Below are 20,073 nucleotides of genomic sequence, written 5' to 3' on the forward strand. Positions count from 1 at the left end.
CTATTGGTCAACAGCCCCAGCTTATCCCTCTGTGATTAGCTCTTTGGTACAGCATCTTTAAAAAAAGATGGACAGGCTGGTGGTCCAGCTCTAGTCATGATGTTTTCACTTTGCATCGGTATTTATTATGGTAAAACTAGGGAGGAGTATGTTGATGTTCTAGGGCATGTTGATATCAAGAAGAAGGAGGTGTTCAATGTCTTGGAAATCATTAAGATGCCAGGAATCTATCCCAGAATTCTGAGGCATGTTATGGACCAGACCAAACACTCTGCAAATATGTCAAGAGATAACCTTTTATCTTATTTAAAGATAAGTATAAAGTGCTGAGTCACGGATGTAACCATAAGGGAGCCAATTCTATTGCCTGAAACTGGTTTGAATCTTTTATTTTGGTGATTTCTTTGTCCACATGTAGATCTATAACTATTTTGAATCTATGTCTAGGATTACCTGAAAGATCTAAATTAAACCTACTCTTAATATTATAACAGGTTGATGAAGTAGTTCAAGAGAAATGTTCTTATCTTAGTAAGCAATTACAGCTACACATTCTAACTCAGTCAGTAACCTTGATTCTTACACAGTTGTTATTGTCCTACTTGCTGAAGCTACATTAAGGAAATAATTTCCCATGCTGTAATTATTGTCAGCCATGTTCTGCTGAGCTTGCCAGAGGACGTTGTTGGCCATTTTGTCATGGCCGACCCCAACAAGTGCTTTGGACAAAATGGTCTGTTTTACTTTGGGAAGGTTGACATTGAAGTACAAGGAAAAGTTGCAGATCTCCGAACATGGTTTTGAAACATCTGTAAAGAGCAATATCCATCAGTATCACCGGCAGTAGTGTCTTACAATCAAGAATTTCAGAATCCTTGCCATGCAGAAAAAGTCCATTTGCACTGATTTTTTTTGAAGTGCATCCTCCCCATCCATCCACCACAGTACCACTCCCCCATACCCACAATCCCACAGAGGTGTTTTTTTTGAACCATGATTAACTCACCTAATCTGCATATCCCTGGACATTATGAAACAACTTTTACATGGCCAATCTACCCAACTAATAATAACTAATTGTCCTTAAAAGTAAACATTACACAAGTCTCAATTAATTTGAGAAGCTCATATGACTACTGGTAGTTAAACTGAAAATTAATTCAGTTTAGGAACATACACTCAGTCATCGTGTGAAAGTGCTAAATTGGAGGAAGTTTAATTAGAAATGTATTCGGCAGGAACTGGAGAAATTATATTGGGAGCAGCTGTTTGAGATAAATCCATGTTTGACATATGGGAGTCGTTTAAAGGATAGTTGATCAGAATTCAAGACCAACATGTTCCTGTGGATGCAAAATAAGTATAACAAGATTCAGTACCCTGAATGATAAGAAATATTGTAAGTTTAGTCAATAAGAAAAGGGATACAGGAAAGTGAAATCAGACAAGGCTGTTAATGAATATAATATTGCAGCAAAGAACTTAAACAAGGAATTAGGAGTGCTAAATGAGCCATGAGATGTCCTTGGCAAGTGGGGTTAAGGAGACCCAAGGCATTTTGTATGGATATGAGGAATAATAGGGCTGCTAGGGAAAGGATAGATCCAATCCAGGACAAAGCAGGGAATTTATGTGTGGAGCCAATGGAAGTGGGTGAGCTCCTTATCAATTACTTTGCATCGGTATTTACTATGGAGGAGTATGTTGATGTTCTAAGGCATGTTGATATCAAGAAGAAGGAGGTGTTTGATGTCTTGAAAAACATTAAGATGCCAGGAACCTATCCCAGAATTCTGAAGGATGTTATGGACCAGACCAAACACTCTGAAAATATGTCAAGGAGATAACCTTTTATCTTATTTAAAGATAAGTGTAAAGTGCTAAGTCACAGATGTAATTCATTGATCACACTACTCAGCTTTAAGCAAAACACACTTTATTTTTCCCCTCAGTTAAAATACAAAAGAAAGGAGAATTGGTATAACTTTTGTTGTGCTGAAAACCTTAACAGAATAATAGATTATTTAGATACTAAACAGCAACTGTTCCAACGCAGTAACATCCCATGAACACATGCTTGACCAAGGCAAAGTCAGTAAAACAGACAGTCTAACATGTGATTCTGGCATCAGAAACAAAGCCCAAGCTTTTAACTATAACACAGAGAAAGTTCTGGGAGAGAGAGAGAGGAGAGAGACAGCTTCCACAGTCAACTTCAAAACCTTAACAACTGCTAAAAGGTAAACTAAAGCCCAAGTACTGTGGGAGCCTGACTCCACCCATTCATACTGCTTTATTATTCCAACTTTAAAACAAACCCAAGACCCCACAAGCTGTTTACTTATTGGCTTGGAACAGATGCTTGGTACCATTGTCTTTTTATTTAAAAAAAGGACAAAATATACCTCTTAAAGACATGATATCATGACAGAGTGGTAAGGGAGGAGATTACTGGGCCTTGATCAATATATTTGTATTCTTTTTAGCCACAAGTGAGGACCCAGAAGAATGGAGAATAGCGTAAGTTGTTCCTTTGTTTCAGAAGGGCAACAGTGGTAGACTCATAGAGTCATAGAGATGTTCAGCACGGACACAGACCCTTCGGTCCAACTCATCCATGCCGACCAGATATCTAGCCCAATCTAGTTCCACCTGCCAGCACCTGGCTGATATCCCTCCAAATATTTCCTATTCAAATACCCATCCGGATGCCTTTTAAATGCTGTAATTGTACTAGCCTCCACCACTTCCTCTGACAGCTCATTCCATACACGTACCACCCTCTGCATGAAAAAGTTGCCCCTTAGGTCTCTTTTATATATTTCCACTCTCACCCTAAATCATTGCCCTCTAGTTCTGGACTTCCCGACTCCATGGAAAAGACCATGTCTATTTATCCTATCCATGCTCCTCATGATTTTATAAACCTCTATAAGGTCACCCCCTCAGCCTCTGACACTCCAGGGAAAACAGCCCTGTCCTACTCAATTTCTCCCTATAGCTCAATGCTCCATCCCTGGCAACACCCTTGTAAATCTTTTCTGAATCCTTTCAAGTTTCACAACATTTTTCTGATAGGAAGGAGACCAGAATTTCATGCAATATTCCAATAGTGGCCTTACCAATGACCTGTACAGCCACAACATGACGTCTCAACTCTGATACTCAATACTCTGACCAATAAAGGAAAGCATACCAAATGCCTTCTTCACTATCTTATCTACCTGCAACTCCACTTTCAATGAGCTATGAACCTGCACTCCAAAGTCTCTTTGTTCAGCAACCTTCCCTAGGACCTTACCACTGAGTGTATAATTCCTGCTAAGATTTGCTTTACCAAAATGCAGCACCTCACATTTATCTAAATTAGACACTATCTGCCACTTCTCAGTCCATTGGCCCATCTGGTCAAGATCCCGTGGTAAATCTGAGATAACCTTCTTCGCTGTCCACTACACATCCAATTTTGGTGTCATCTGCAAACTTACTAACTATACCTCTTATGCTCACATCAAAATCATTTATATAAATGATGAAAAATAGTGGGCCCAGCACCGATCCTTGTGGCACTCCACTGGTCACAGGTCTCCAGTCTGAAAAACAACCCTTCACCAGCATCCTCTATCTTCTCCCTTTGAACCAGTTCTGTATCCAAATAGCTAGTTCTCCCTAATATTCCATGAGATCTAACCTTGCTAACCAGTTATGGGGAACCTTGTCGAATACCTTACTGAAGTTCATGTAGATCACATCCACCATTCTGTCCTCATCAATCCTCTTTGTTACTTCCTCAAAAAACTCAATCAAGTTTGTGTGATATGATTTCCCATGCACAAAGCCATGTTCACTATCCCTAATCAGTCCTTGACTTTCTAAATGCATGAACATCCTGTCCCTCAGGCTTCCCTCCAACAACTTGTACACCACCAACATCAGGCTCAATGGCTTATAATTCCCTTGTCCTTACCACCTTTCTTAAACAGTGGCACCAAGTTCGCCAATCTCCAGTCTTCTGGCACCTCAGCTGTGACTATCCATGATACAAATATCTCAGTAAGAGGCCCAGCAATCACTACCCTAGCTTCCCACAGAGTTCTATGGTACACCTGATCAGTTCTTGGGGATTTATCCACTTTTATGAGTTTCAAGGCATTCAGCACTTAATTCTCTGTAATAGGGACATTTTTCAAGATGTCATCATCTCTTTCCCCACATTCTACATCTTCCATATCCTTTTCCACAGTAAATACTGATGCAAAATACTTGTTTAGTATCTCCCCCATTTTCTGCGGCTCCATCCAAAGGCCGCCTTGTGATCTTTGATAATCCAGGAAATGATATCCCAGTGAGATTTACATCAGTAGCCAGGAACTTATTGGAGAAAATTCTTTGGGACAGAAGAATCTTTGAGAAGGTCACAACAAGGGGGCTAAAAGGGCAACCTGGAGCCTCCGCTCCCTCTGCTTCATTCTTCCTTGCATCTTCATCAATGGTGTCTCCAGAGAGGCCTCCTCAGTGAAATGACTTGAAGATCAGGACCAACAGTAGGCCAGAGGGGAAGCCCAAATCAATGACTGCAAATCCTGAAACAGCAGCCAACCCTCAGGAACTGCCCATTCAAGCCTTACCAAGTGGGTGTTAGCAGTCTTTTCAGACGAACAATTCAAATACATGTGAATAAGGTGGAGTGACTCCTCAGAAGCACACGTCAGAGGTAGATTGCTGGTACAGATTTGAAACTGTTTACTCGGAGATTTAAAATTGTTTACTGAAGACTCTTGTGAGAGACTGATCGAGTTTAATGGTGTTTAGTCAAGGCACAATAGTTGAGTCTAATAAATATTGTTTCTCCCTGATAAAGTGTTCAATAAAGTTGTGTTGGACGTTACCCTGACTCTTGTGCCATTTGCTTATCTGACTGCAAATGTGCCTGATTCATAAAGGGTTACAGTAAACTGGTCAAGGTCAAACAGGGTACCTTTACCTTCTTTTTGCTTTACAAAGTGTAAGAAAGTATGGCAATTAAATAATGGTTAGTTGGTCCTACGATATAAACAGAGTAAAAATCTAATTTTAAAATTATTGTTTGAAACTCGTGAAAGAATCGACGATTTGTCCTTCACAGATTCTTGTGTAAAGAAAGCAATAAGCAGTTTAGCTGGGAAGGATTGAGAAGTAAACATGAAAACATGAAGACAACAACTATCAAGTGATGGTAAATGAAAATGTTACCTCTGAGAATAGCTGGGAAGGAGGATTGTAGCATTCTAGTGGATGGTTTCTGTGAAAGTAAAGAAATAAGATTGAATTCCCCATGAGAATTCTTGGTGAAGTAACAAGTAAATCTATGTCAGATATGTCATTATAAGCGTGTCATTGTATTATTTTTACCATATGGTCAGACCATGAGCTGTGGTGAATAAAATCACAGAAGCAGGGTCTGTCCCTCATGGGAGACAGGGAATGTGAGAAACCATCGAGAAAGAGCTGGGATCCACTGCCATGATTCCTGTTCTTAACTTGCTCTTGAAGTGTCGTCCTAATCCCATGTGTCATTTCTACTCATAGACCCAGCATTTAATTCCAAGGCGGTGCGTGATCCAAGACCCTCTCATTGTCACAGGGAGAGAGGAGAGAGCAACAGACAGATACACACATTGGTCAAGGGACACAAAATGACACAAGGATATTTGGATTACTAAAAATCATAAGTTCAGCACCATACTGTTTATAATGCTGCCTAGCTCTTCTTTTTTCAAGATGGCAATGGAATAGCGGGGCTAAGCCCAGGGCTCATCTGCTCCCGTCAGTTCCTTTCAATCTTTTTCCCCTTACTAATCATTTTTTTCTTTTTTATTAGTTTTCTTTTAAGCCTGGAAAGTTGTGGGTGAAGGAGGAGATCTCTGGTGGCAGCAGGAGTGGCAGCAATGCTAGGATGAGCCAGATATGGCTCCACCCAGCCCAAGGTCTCCAGGCAAGCAAGGAACAGGTCCAGGGATGACTCCGCCAGCCCTGAGCTGCAGGCTAGGCTAAGGCCCCAGGCCTGCGGCTAGACCCAGCTACCTGAAGGAGTACAAAGGCGGTCTTAGCCCGGCATGTTAGTCTCTTGGTGTGGCATTTTTGTCCTGATGTAGCGGTCTTCTTCATCTTTGGTGTCCAGGTATTCCAGTGGCCTGGTAGACAAACTCATCCTGGATTTAACAGGCATCTGGATGGGTATGTGAATAGTAAGGGCCAAATGCTGGTAAATGGGACTAGATTAGGTTAGGGTATCAAATGGACATGAATGAGTTGGACCGAAGGGTCTGTTTCTGTGCTTGTACGTCTCCATGACTTAATAAGTGTGACTTTTGTCATTGATATGGACACCGTGGGGGGATGACTTATAATACTTTTCACAGGATTTTTCATGTAAAAAACATGTGATGATAAGTTTCCACTCCATTCAATTCCATATGGCACTGTCTCATTCATTTTCATTGAGATTGGCAGCATGGATTTTGGCTGTTCATGACTCAGGCGCAGGTTGAGTTGCATCCAAATGGCTTCATCGTTGTTTTTTCGGCTTGGTAACTTTTTTTGTTGTTTTGGTTGTCATGGGGTCTCCTCCTAATGTGGGAGATTGGGGCCAGTGTATCTCCATCCCCACTCTATCGCTGGTGGCGGCATTGGAAGACAAGCCAAGACTCCGTCAGTCGATTTGGATCCAGGACCCGTCAGTCAATGTACAGCATTGGAAGACATGCAGGAGCCGTGCAGCGTGCAGAAGCAATGTTTTGGTGGCGGCAGAAAAAGATTACGTTGCCAGGACCCTGGGGACAACGTCAGAGAGCATCAGCTGAAGGAGCAGAGGGAGTAAAGTCTATGGAAAGGGAAAGATGAACTTTTGAAGCTGTTTCAGTATTAGTCACATCAATTTCATATTCATTTATTCAGTATTTTACCATGAATACAATTTAACCAGAAACTTATTCTGCAATCCAAAAGGGCGCCGGATAATGGCAACAATATCCAATTTTCACTGTATCTAGCTACAAATGACAACATTAAATAGATCTAGATCTCAAGCTATTCACTTAATGATGAGTTTATTTCATATGGTTTGCTTTGCTTAAAGAAGATAAACTTTTCTGACATACTTTTTTTAGTTCCAAAAGATATTTGTATTTTTCTGTAAATACACTATAAAAGCAGTGAAAATCAGCTTAAATTCGCAATCAGACCTTGGTAATTACACAAGAATCTGTTCTGGACAAGTCAAGAAAACCATAATTTTTTAAGAATAAGCATGCCTCCCATCACAAATGGGAGGGGACAGGATTTATTTGGCTTATTTTCATTCCCAAGGAAGCTTCTTCTGGTCTGGTACGTATAAACCAAAAGCATGGAAGCTGTCTTTTCAATTGTGATTCTGCTGTCTATTATTGAGGTCATGAGGCCAAAGGATTTGCAATATGCAGTAAATCTAAAATTACAATTACAATCATTTTTCTATCACAGAGATTAATTCAAAATTGCTCAGAGCGGAGATTTGGTACAGTTGCTGTTAGATCTTTCAACCTCACTTCAGAAGTATGAATCACGTTATTCTGAACTATCAATGTATATTTTAGACAGAAAGATGTAAAAATCTTTCAGAATGAATCCCCCTACGGCTTGTCACAATATCCATGACGTTGTGGCTGTTGAATCAAAAACCTTCCACTCAATGCCTCTCTAAAATGGCCAAGAATTTACGATTCGATATTTAGCCTATTTCTTACACTCTCCCCAGTAGGGAGGCAAAATTTAATCACATCAATGGCTATCACTGTAGTCAAACATGAGAATGGGAATCTCCTTCTTCATTCTTAAAGGTTATCTTCTTAGTGTAGGCATGGCTTGTTGACTTCTCGCAAAGCCACTTTTAGAAGAGAAAATCTGATACAGCCGAAGACTGAATGAAGTTTTATATTGCATTTACAAATCGAATGAGATTTTGTCAAAGGTCTTTTTTCTATTGATGCATGAAGGGAAAGCAAATAGAAAATCCATTTGGGCCAATAGTAAAATCACTAAAAACAGGATTAAACACGTTGTCACTAGATTTATTACTGCTCAGGTAGTAAAACTCTGCCAGGAATCAATCTAATGAATGGAAAATTGTTTTTGATTAGTCCTTAGTCTCTGGTAACCAGAGATTGGTACAGAAAATATTTCTCAGCATACAACAAAATGATACAGAATATCAGAAGTGAAATGAAAAAAATCCTCCTTCTTTTACATTATGAGCCTTCAGTGAATTACCATCATGATGGTATAGATCCCCAAAATAGCTAGCTGCCAGGATTTAATTAATCAAGATTATTTTGTTCGCTTCTGTAGGCTACAGCACTTTGCAAAACACAGGCTGGGAGGTAATACCTGGAATCTTACAGATTTATAAAACTAATTAAGTTATTGCTCATGAGCAATCTAACTTATAGGCAGAGATATATGCAAATCTACAGAAGCAAATCCCCCTTCAGCTCGTCAAAACTTACAGGACTGATCACATCTTGCCAACATTTCTGTCCCTGGCCTGCTGCAGTGCTCTGGTGAAACTCAATGCAAGCTGCAGGAACAACATCTCATCTTCCATCTAGGTACCTTACAGCCTTCAGGATTCTACATTTGAATTTAACAATTTCAGAGCACAAACACCTCCTTTCATATTTGTTAACCTCTATGACACCTCCAGTCCTGTTCTGTGTAGGCTGCTCTTAGTATACCCAACTCATGTTCAATTATTCACTATTCCCGTTAGTAGACATCCAACATTTCCCTCTCCCTCAGTTGACCGTCGGCAATCCTTTCATCCATCTGTTTCTCCATTTGTTTCTCTCTTTCTCTGTCTCTGGCCACCATCCCCATCTATTCGAGTTAGGGTGCACATAGCTCTAATCATCAGCATAATTATTATTGTTTCCCGGCAGTTATAAGAAAGGTTTACTGGACTCAAACCATTAGCTCTGTTTAAGCTTTCACTGATGCTACCAGACCTGCTGAGTTTCTTCAGCATTTCCTCTTGGTCCTGATATCTTCAGGGCCATTTCTGAGTCAACAGCCCACCCTTGTCAGCAATCCGCCTGCTTACACAATCTTACAGGATGAACAAGCGACATTTATGTTTGCTGTCTAATTAGGGGCAACTGGTTACGCCAAGTGTGCCTGATGGTAATGCCAAACAACCGCCCATTGTTAGAACTGATTGCTGTTCAGGTAGTGGAACAGTGAGGAGTAGGGATGATAACATAGTGGAATTCACTCTGTAGTTTGAGACAACGAAGCTAAAATTAGATGTAATGGTATTACCATTGAATAAAGTAAGGCTAACAACAAAGACATGGGGGAGGAGCCAGCCAGAGTTAATTGGATGGGGAGCCTAACGGGAAAACATGAAGCAACAATGGCAGGAGTTTCTGCCTGTAATTTGGAAGACACAGAATAAATTCAACCCAAGGAAGAAGAAACATAATAAGAAGAGGATGAGGCAAGCAATGGTGTCGAGGGAAGTCAGGGACTGCACAAAAGCAAAGGAAGAAGCATACAATGTGGTAAAGATTATTGGGTTCCAGAATCTCTAAAAACCAGCAGAGGACAAGGGAAAGAACACTCAGGGGGAGAAGTTGAAAAACGAGGGTAAGCCAGCTCATCATACAAAAGCTGATTGCAAGAGTTATTTTTAGAGTCATAGAATCATAGAGATGTACAGCATGGAAACAGACCCTTCGGTCCAACCGATCCATGCCGACCAGATAGCCCAACCCAATCTAGTCCCACCTGCCAGCACCTGGCCCATATCCCTTCAAACCCTTCCTATTCATATACACATCTAAATGCCTCTTAAATGTTACAATTGTACTAGCCTCTACCACTTCCTCTGGCAGCTCATTCCATAGACATGCTACCCTCTGTTGTTGTGGCAAGAACATCCATCAACAGACACATCGACCTGGACCCCACATACAAATCACTGCAGCTGAAACTGACACCCGGAAGCGGCAAGAACAAACCAATATAAATACCGGAAGAAACATCAAAGCAGCGCTTCACACGAGGCTCCAACAGCACTGATGATGTTCCCTAGCCAGGGAACGAAACGTTTGCAGCAAAAACTTCCAGCTCGGCGAGCAGAACCACAACAACGGATACCCGAGCTACAAATCTTCAATCAGATTTTTCTACCCTCTGTGTGAAAACGTTGCCCCATAGGTCTCTTTTATATCTTTCCCTTCTCACCCTAAACCTATGCCGTCTAGTTCTGGACTCTCTGACCGCAGCGAAAAGACTTTATCTATCCTATCCATGCCCCTCATAATTTTGAAAACCTCTATAAGGTTAACCCTAAGCCTCTGATGCTCCAGGATATATATATAAAAAGTCAAAGAAAGACAAGAGTGGACATTGGGTCATTGGAAAATATGGCTGGAGAAATATAAATAAGGTCCTAAGAAATAGTGGAGGAACTGAGTGGGTAGCTGCAAATGTGTTGCTGGTCAAAGCACAGCAGGCCAGGCAGCATCTCAGGAATAGAGAATTCGACGTTTCGAGCACAAGCCCTTCATCAGGAATAAGAGAGAGAGCCAAGCAGGCTAAGATAAAAGGTAGGGAGGAGGGACTAGGGGGAGGAGCGATGGAGGTGGGATAGGTGGAAGGAGGTCAAGGTGAGGGTGATAGGCCGGAGTGGGGTGGGGGCGGAGAGGTCAGGAAGAGGATTGCAGGTTAGGAGGGCGGTGCTGAGTTGAGGGAACCGACTGAGACAAGGTGGGGGGAGGGGAAATGAGGAAACTGGAGAAATCTGAATTCATACCTTGTGGTTGGAGGGTTCCCAGGCGGAAGATGAGGCGCTCCTCCTCCAGCCGTCGTGTTGTTGTGTTCTGCCGGTGGAGGAGTCCAAGGACCTGCATGTCCTCGGTGGAGTGGGAGGGAGAGTTAAAGTGTTGAGCCACGGGGTGATTGGGTTGGTTGGTTCGGGCGGCCCGGAGGTGTTCTCTGAAGCGTTCCGCAAGTAAGCGGCCCGTCTCCCCAATATAGAGGAGGCCACATCGGGTGCAGCGGATGCAATAGATGATGTGTGTGGAGGTACAGGTGAACTTGTGGCTGATATGGAAGGATCCCTTGGGGCCTTGGAGGGAAGTGAGTGTGGAGGTGTGGGCGCAAGTTTTACATTTCCTGCAGTTGCAGGGGAAGGTGCTGGGGGTGGAGGTTGGGTTGGTGGGGGGTGTGGATCTGACGAGGGAGTCACGAAGGGAGTGGTCCTTGCGGAACGCTGATAGGGGAGGGGAGGGAAATATATCCTTGGTGGTGGGGTCTGTTTGGAGGTGGCGGAAATGGCGGCAGTTTGCTTTAGTCCCCACAGTGGAAGATACAAGTAGCATAGTAGATATTCAAGAGGGACAGAGCTAAGTGACATGGCCATCACTGATGAGAAGGTGCTGGGGAAACTGAAAGGTCCAACAGTGGATAAATAACCTGGAACAGATGGGCTACACCACAGGACTTTGAAGGAGAAAGCTAAGGAGATTGTAGAATCATTGTTGCCGATTTTTTGGGAATCATTGGATTCGGGGAGGGCTCTCAAGGGCGGGAAAATAGCAACAGTATGACCCCTATTTAAGAAGAGAGGGAGGTAAATGATGGGAAATTATAAGATGGTGTACTGACCTCAAATGCTGATAAGATTTTTGATTCCATTATTAAGGGTGAGATTGCAGAGTATTTGGAAGTGAATGGGAGAACAGTGCGAAGTCAACATGACTTTGTCAAGAGGAGGTCATGCCTCACAAGTCTGCTGGAATTCTTTGAGTACATAATGAGCAAATTAAACAATGGAGAGCCAATGGACAGTGATTTATTTGGATTTCCAGAAGGTCTTTGACCAGCGTTGCACAGGAGACGGCTAATGGTGTCAATGGTATAAGGGTACAATAGGGGCATGAATAAATGATTGATTGACTGGCAGAAGGCAGAGAGTGGGGATAAAAGGGTTTTTATTTCAGGATAGTTGCCACTGATTAGCGGAGTTCCCCATAACTATTTACATTATACATTAACAATGTGGACAAAGGAACTGAGGGTATTGTTGCTAAGTTTACACATAGCACATAGTTAGGTTGTGGGACAAATAATGCTGAGGAAGCAGAAAGGCAGCAGAAGGACTTTGCCATTCTAAAAGAATGGGCAAATAAGTGGTATATTAAATGCAACATGGGAAAATGTAATATTAAGCACTTTGGCAGGAAGAATAGAGGTGTTCACAATTCTCTGAGTGCAGAACAGTTTTGGAAATCTGAAACACAAAGGGACTTGGGTGTCCCTGTTCAGGATTCTCTTAAGGTTAATATGCAGTTTCAGTTGGCAGTTAGGGAGGCAAATGCAATACTAGCATTCATTTCAAGAGGGCTAAAAATACAAGAGCAGAGATATGCTGACGGGTTGCAGAATGCTCTGGTAAGACCGCATTTGGAACATTGTGAGCAGTTTTGGGCACCCTACCCCAAGAAGTGACAAGTTGTCGTTAGAGGAGGTCCATCGGAGGTTTGCCAGAATGATCCCAATGATGAAGGGCTTGTCATATTGAGAGTAGTTGAGCACTGTGGGTCTGTACTCGATGGAATTTAGAAGGATGAATGGGAATCTCATCAAAGCTTACAAAGACCTGAATAGGGTTGAGGTGGAGAAGATGTTCCCACTAGTAGGTAGGACTATGACTCAAAGGCACAGCTTCAGAGTGAAGGGACAACTGTTTTGAATTAAGATGAGGAGGTATTACTTCAGGTGGAGGGTGGTGTATCTGCAGAACTCAATGCCACAGAAGGCTGTGGAGGCCAAGTCACTGAGTGTCTCTAAAAGAAAGGTAGATAGATTTCTTGATTAGTAAGGGGATCAAAGATTACAGAAAGATGTCAGAAGATTGGGTTGACAAACATATCAGCCGTGTTTGGATGGGAGACAGTATTGATGGGTCGAATAGCCTAATTCTGCTCCTATATATTTTGGTCTTATGGTTTCATGTGGTTAACTGTCTGGACTACTTCAGCATTGCTGAGGAATGCAATCATTGGTCAAAGGTCTTGTTTCTAGCCATTATTAAGTGACCACATTGAAAATATTAACAGGATACAGCTTAGATTGAGAATTTAGTCTCTGATGAAGCAGCCGTGTGAATTCCTCACTTGCTGCTTTGTTCGACTTTTGATCTAAACACAGCAGAGTTTTATTTGAGTGATTGATTGTACCTGCTCTTAGTGCTTTCAAGAGCATAAATTTTCATCAGGTGAGGGATAGCTGACTGATGAGAGCAAGTGCTTATGTGTTGATGAGTGACCTTTGCCTTCATGATTAGTCCCTGATCTATTAGCTGAAATGTAAAATTAGGTTTCCTTACAGTTACTTAGGACAAGCATGATTGATATAATCCCATGATTGATTGAATTGCATTTATTATTCATTCAACATCATACAATTTCAAAATTGATCCCATTTGTTTCAGGAACTTAGTGTCTTAATATGTACTCCTGAACCTACTTTTTAAGATGTGGAGTAATGAAAGTTTAACTAGGATATATTTTATGTTATAGCGAGCGGAAATGCTTTTGTTTTATAAGTGGAAATATTGATTTATTTAGTTCAGTGCAATTTCCAGTTGATTAAGTAGGTGCCAGCTACTATTTTATTGGTATTGCTCACTGTATCCAGATGCTGACCAAATACTAAAACACAAGGACAGAAATTCAACATTATTGCACTCATTTTAATGCTGTAAAATGGCTAAACATTACTAATTTAGCAATGTGGACAACACTGAATCTACTTGAGCTTTTGGATCATAGCTAAATACCTAAGGCATGGCTGTCTAAATCCAATAGAGTAGGTCTCGTTTTAAAATTAGAATATAAAATTGAAGCAGATTAAAAGATTAGTCTCTTATTTCTGAATCCACATGGTCCTTAAAGGAGTTACATAGAGGCAGTTAAAGGAAAGTACCAATTAGGTTTTGCACTTGATGTGGTGTGAAGTGGTGCAAAATCAGTACAGGAACTTTATTAGAATTGTGACCCTGACCTTTTGAGTCTATTTCCCACCTTGAAATTACCTTCAGGTCTTTTAAAACCAGGTGATGTTGCATCAGGTAATTGGTTGGAATGGGTTAATGTTAGAGACTGCATTAAGAGCTACCCGATCTGATGATGTTATGTTGCTTTGAACTGGGGTGGGGGGAAAACAGGGGAATAACTCTAGATCTTGAACAATATCAAAGTCTAACAATAGTTAGACTTAGTGATAAACTGCATCTTGTTGAGACAAGAGTCTCTTGTTCACACACACGTTTTGCTGTTCTCCACCACACAAAACAAAATTGAATCAGTCAAAGAAGGGGGAATAGTGGCAGCATCCCTCTGCCCACAAATCCTACCAGCACCTGACTCAGATTAAAACTGAGAGAGTAGGCAAGCTGTAGGGCTTTTCTAGTGCAGTGGTAATGTCCCTATCCTTAGACTGAGAGACTGGATTCAAGTCTCGTGCTCCACAGGTGTGAAATACCACCTCTGAACATAGAGTCCTAGAGCATGGAGTCAGACACTTTGGCCCAAACTGATCCATGCCAACCAAAATGTCCATCCATACTATCCCCATATCCCTGTACATATTCTATCCAAGTATTTGTCCAAATGCTTTTAAAATGTTAATGTACACACCTCAACCACTTCTGCTGACAGCTCATTCTATGTGAATACCACCCTCTATGTGAGAAAGTTGCCCCTCAGGTTCCCTTTTATTCTTTCCCCTCTAACGTTAAACTGATGCCCTCTAGTCTTAGATTCCCTGGGAAAAACCACTAAGCGTATTCACCCTCTCCATGCCTCTCATGATCTTATACACTTCTGTAAGATCCCCTCTCAGTCTCCTATGTTCTAAAAGAAATCCTAGCTTGTTCCAACTTCTCCTATAACTCAGACCCTTTAGTCCTGGCAACATTCTTGAAAATTTCTTCTGCACTCTTTCCAGTTTGTTAACACCCTTCTTATAATAAGATGACCAAAACTGAATACAATACTCCAAGTGCAGCCTACCAACATCCTGTTTAACTGCAATATAACATCCCAATTTCTATACTCAATGCCCTGACTGATGAAGGCCAGTGTGCCAAAAGCCTTCTCCACTGCCCTGTCTACCAGTGACTCCACTTTCAGAGAACTGTGTAGCTGAATTCTAAGGTCCCTCTGTTCCACTACAGTCATCCAACTCACCATGAAACTTCTACCTTTATTAGGCTTGCCAAAATACAAGATCTGACACTTATAGATATTAATTCCCTTTGCTATTTCTCGGCCCACTTCTCCAGATGATCAAGGTCCTGTTTCCATTTCTGACAACCTTCCTCATTGTCCATGATACCTCCTATCTATGGACTGGTTGATTAAAAAATAAGTGGGCAAGCTGTCTCTGGAATTTCCATAGCTAAGCCTTCAGAGTCCCTTATTTAGACACATGGTGCAAGTGTGCCATCCATATTGGGTTGCCAAGACTTCCTTCAGTGCTGATGCGTGGATCTCAGGACAACTTTTTACTTCAAAGCTCGTTGAGGTTGCAATTAACCCATGATATTCATGTCTATTAAAATAAAGGAACTTGATTACTCTGCAGGTTTTTCCCTGCATTTGTTACTCCAAAAACATTGTAAAATGTGTCTAAGTCAACAGATCTTTTCACCTATTTTAATTTTTTTTATGTCACACATGATCATAAAACTCAATTGACAGCAAAATAATTGTGTGAAATTCAAGATTTTTCATACTTCATAAAATTACCAAAATATTGTACTCCCACTACAAGAGGAGGATAATTGCTAGAAATTGATTTATTTTCACAAATGTATGAAATGATCCATAATTTATGAACAGTGCAGACAAGAATGAATTATGAGTTCTCATGAGGCCAAAGAGTAAGGCACATTGGTGTACTAATCATAAACTTAGCCACACCGTGGGAGTGAATATGCTGCACTGCAAAATTAGAATGGAGAGTGTAAGCTCAAACCAGAATCTCAGCTCATATACAATTCTGCTTCACATGTGCTCAATCACTCTAAAACAAAATTAATGGTAAGATAAATAGATTGGCTTCTTTAATAACTGCCTGACCCAAAATATGAGTTTTACACTCTGGTTGCAAGTTCAAAATAGCCCCCTACTATCTGTGTTGATACTGTTTGCATTTATTTGAGGATAATTTCTCATTTTGTTATGAAAATAAAAGACGAATGGACTTTTGCTGCACTGTCAAGTGCTGACATTTTTCATTGTTAGGATGTTAATTTTGTCAATGTTGTGTTTACTTTCTATCTAAATATATATTCCTTTGGTGTTGCTAGAATATTTAACACAGTACAAGCCTTGTTTTTATTGCATTACGATTGTGGTACCAATGTCATATACCATGCAAACTCTAGAGTTAGCTTCTTATTTTAACAGTGAGTCTGTCCAACCTACTGCAAGATTCCATAGTGGTGTAATCGCTGAACCAACATCCTGGCATTTTTATGCAAAAGAACCTGAGAGCACATTCACCACCCAGACTGCATTGGATCAAGCAGTGCTGCACTATCACCTTCTGAGTATCTTGGCATAGGCAATAATTACCAACCTTTTCAATAACTCAAAATCTTCAAAAGGAATAAAAAGCAGCATCCATATATTGCTAAAGGAGAGAATTGCAAATGTAATGACAACGCTTGTTTCTTCAATGCTGTATTCCTTGCTTTTCCTCAAAGAAAAATGACGTTTTTACCAAAACTTGCTACAAATAATTTAACGTAGAGAATTAAGCAAAATATATTGAGTTAATATTTCCAAAGATCTGGAGCAGTTTTCTTGGATCTTTATTTTGGTTTATTCTCAGACCTGGATGGAAATGGCATCTCTCAGCTTGTATCCTGAATGGTCCTTTCTTCTTCAACATACTGCATTAATTCCAGTGTGTATGCACACATTCAAATGAGTGGATTAATGTTAATTAGATGATTAATTAGGCTTGTACATCCTGCTTCTAAATAAAACTCATATTTTATGCTAGAGCACTTTGTAATACTGTTACTGACAACATTAATGATGCTAATCAAATGTTGCCCTTTATCTTGTTGTGCGTCATTTCTGAGGTGCAAAAGGCTTCATGGTCAGGAGATTTATGGCATTTGTTATTAAATCTTATTGCTATGAGTTATATTTTTACATGTACGTAATACAAATTTACTTTTATTGCTACAAAGTCTCTGGTGGTTACTGAAACTGTAATAAAGATGTATACCATTACTCAATAGGAATCCTAGTAATACAAATGCAATGTAACCAAAAGATCATTGACGACTATGCTTTCTTATCCCTAGTGTGCTGCATTTCCTGATACAATATTTAAAATGATTAATTAATCATAAATAAGCTTGAAAAAAATGTATCTTTTCTTAATCTAGTGCAGTGAAGGTAAATTGAAAACACCATTTTGAACAAGTCCGTAATAATTACTTATATCACAGTAAGGCTGCATTTGTGGAAATATTATCTGATTGAAGTTAATGGGCACCAAGAATACTGGAACACAACAGGAGAGAAAATATTGAGTCTGTAAATCAGATTCTGTGTTGCAAACTTGGAAAGAAAGCATAATTTATTATATTGTTTTGAATATTCCCTGGCCAATTCTCACACATGGAAACATTCAACATGACCCACTTTCCTGCCTGGGGCACAATATTCACTTCAATTAACTTTCTAAAGCCGAAATAACTATTTTGATGCAGCAACCCGGAGTGACTTCTTTGACCTTGACTTTGTCCTATATAAGAAATTCGCTGGTAAATAACCATTATATCTTCGGAAAAAGTCATGCCAACTTGGCTCCTTAAAAATATTTGAATAGTAACATCAAGTTCACTTTTTATTTGAATAGATGTGTAGAATAAGTTGGAATGAACTTATTACAATCAAATGTGAAGAACAATTAATCACATTAAATGCAAGCATTTTATATATTTTTTTAATGGACGGAAGTATAACATTTTATTTTGTTTTACATTTTAAGCTTTAATTATATTTTGCATAGAACTGGTTTTCCATACTATAGTCCTTGTTACTGATCTTGTTAGACACCTGAAGCAAATACAAAAAGTAGGATTGCAGCCTAATTCTGTTCATGGTGACATTTTTAATTCAAATAGCTGCCCAGCTACATTATTAATAGGTTGTAAGTATTAAGAATTGGACATAAATTGCTGTGCTTTCAATGCTAAAGAAGTTGAACTTGTGAGCACATTGTCTTACAGTCATTATCTTATTTCACAATGAGTAGTAGCTGTGTATAGTTGTATAGTTGAATAAACATGATGCCGAACTGATTTTGAATGTTACACACTGATCACAATATGTAAACTCAACCCTTTGTGCAAACCAATTTCATGGTAAAAATGAAACTTTGTGTGATTTTGAGGTTATAATGTTTTTGGAACTGCTAATAATTCGTTCATGGCTGTTGTTTTTTTGACAGAAAACTATTCTTCACTGATTATGGGGATGTTGCCAAGATTGAAAGATGTGACATGGATGGACAAAGCAGATCCAGGATTGTGGACAGTAAAATAGAACAGCCATATGCCATCACACTTGATTTAGTAAACAAATTGGTCTACTGGGCAGATGTTTATCTCGATTATATTGAAGTGGTGGATTATGAAGGAAAAAATAGACATACAATTATTCATGGACGTGATGTGAGTACCCATTGTCTGTTATTCATTTTAAACAACAAATACTCCCTTAATAGGACTATCAAAGTAAACCAATGCTCATTATGCAAAGGAACAGAGGCTGGAAACATATGCCCTATCTTGTGAGTTTGGTGCAGAGGTGAGGTATTCAAACACATGGGAGGAAGGTTGGTTGGGAACTTGCTGCCTTCATGCCTCAATCCCAGCTAAGTCCATGCTGGAGCCAAGGAATGTCATTTCTGTTCAATAACCAATTGATGACTTTAAGTTGGCAATTAATGCCCACTCATCCCATCACTGCTTTATTAAGACTGTGATGGAACAGGTCTTACTATGCACCACGCACAACAAGCAAAACATAACATGCTTGCTTGCTTAGTGACTCCCACATTCAAAGGTATAAAAAGATCAGACTTTAAGAAAGGGGACCAATTGACAGCCCCACACATGCTGCTGATTCCGTTATACACATATTTTGTCTGCAAACAGCCACATGAAATCATTCACCTGTGGTCTGTATCCTGGAACTTAAAACATAGGTGTTCCAGCAGACAAAATCTCCACGGTTCAAGCTAGTCATCGAAAGGTCTACCATTCAATTTGAGGTAGTTGGGACCTCTGCCCTGACGTTATGTCCCTGGTGAAAAGCCAATTGCTGGCTTGTCACCTGTCAGTTGTCAAGTACTATTGGCAATGCAGAGTTCTCATCAATTCTCAACAATTGGTCAGGGGTCCCAATACTGGCAGTAGATTCTGTTTATAGTGAGCTTGAGTGATTATTGATCAGATATCTTTTTATTAAGTACTTATTTATGTTTCTTTAAATACTATGTTGGCTGAATATTCCCAGTACGCTTTTGACTTTCACAGTTGGACTCAAGTAGTCCGTGGGCGGCACGGTGGCACAGTGGTTAGCACTGCTGCCTCACAGCGCCGGAGACCCGGGTTCAATTCCCGACTCAGGCGACTGACTGTGTGGAGTTTGCACGTTCTCCCCGTGTCAGCGTGGGTTTCCTCCGGGTGCTCCGGTTTCCTCCCACAGTCCAAAGATGTGCGGGTTAGGTGAATTGACCATGCTAAATTGCCCGTAGTGTTAGGTAAGGGGTAAATGTAGGGGTATGGGTGGGTTGCGCTTCGGCGGGTCAGTGTGGACTTGTTGGGCCGAAGGGCCTGTTTCCACACTGTAAGTCTAGTCTAGTCTAGTCTAGTCTAGTGGTCAGAATCCTGCAAGATATGGGAATCTATCCCATTGTCTGGTTTTCGGTAAAGTACTCATTTATGGGCAGGAGACG

The 20,073-nt window shown here is 40.5% G+C and overlaps 1 protein-coding gene across 1 annotated transcript in view; it reads left to right on the forward strand.

Annotated features, from left to right (window-relative positions):
* LOC132817331 (low-density lipoprotein receptor-related protein 1-like) overlaps positions 1 to 20,073 on the forward strand; it is a 1,680,787-nt gene that overhangs the window by 611,680 nt on the left and 1,049,034 nt on the right. Inside the window, exon 9 of the mRNA XM_060827740.1 lies at positions 18,562 to 18,784. Coding sequence (XP_060683723.1) covers positions 18,562 to 18,784 — 223 coding nt within the window. The remainder of the gene's footprint in view (positions 1 to 18,561; positions 18,785 to 20,073) is intronic.

The sequence above is a fragment of the Hemiscyllium ocellatum genome, chromosome 7 (genome assembly GCF_020745735.1).
Source record: "Hemiscyllium ocellatum isolate sHemOce1 chromosome 7, sHemOce1.pat.X.cur, whole genome shotgun sequence".
Taxonomy (NCBI): domain Eukaryota; kingdom Metazoa; phylum Chordata; class Chondrichthyes; order Orectolobiformes; family Hemiscylliidae; genus Hemiscyllium; species Hemiscyllium ocellatum.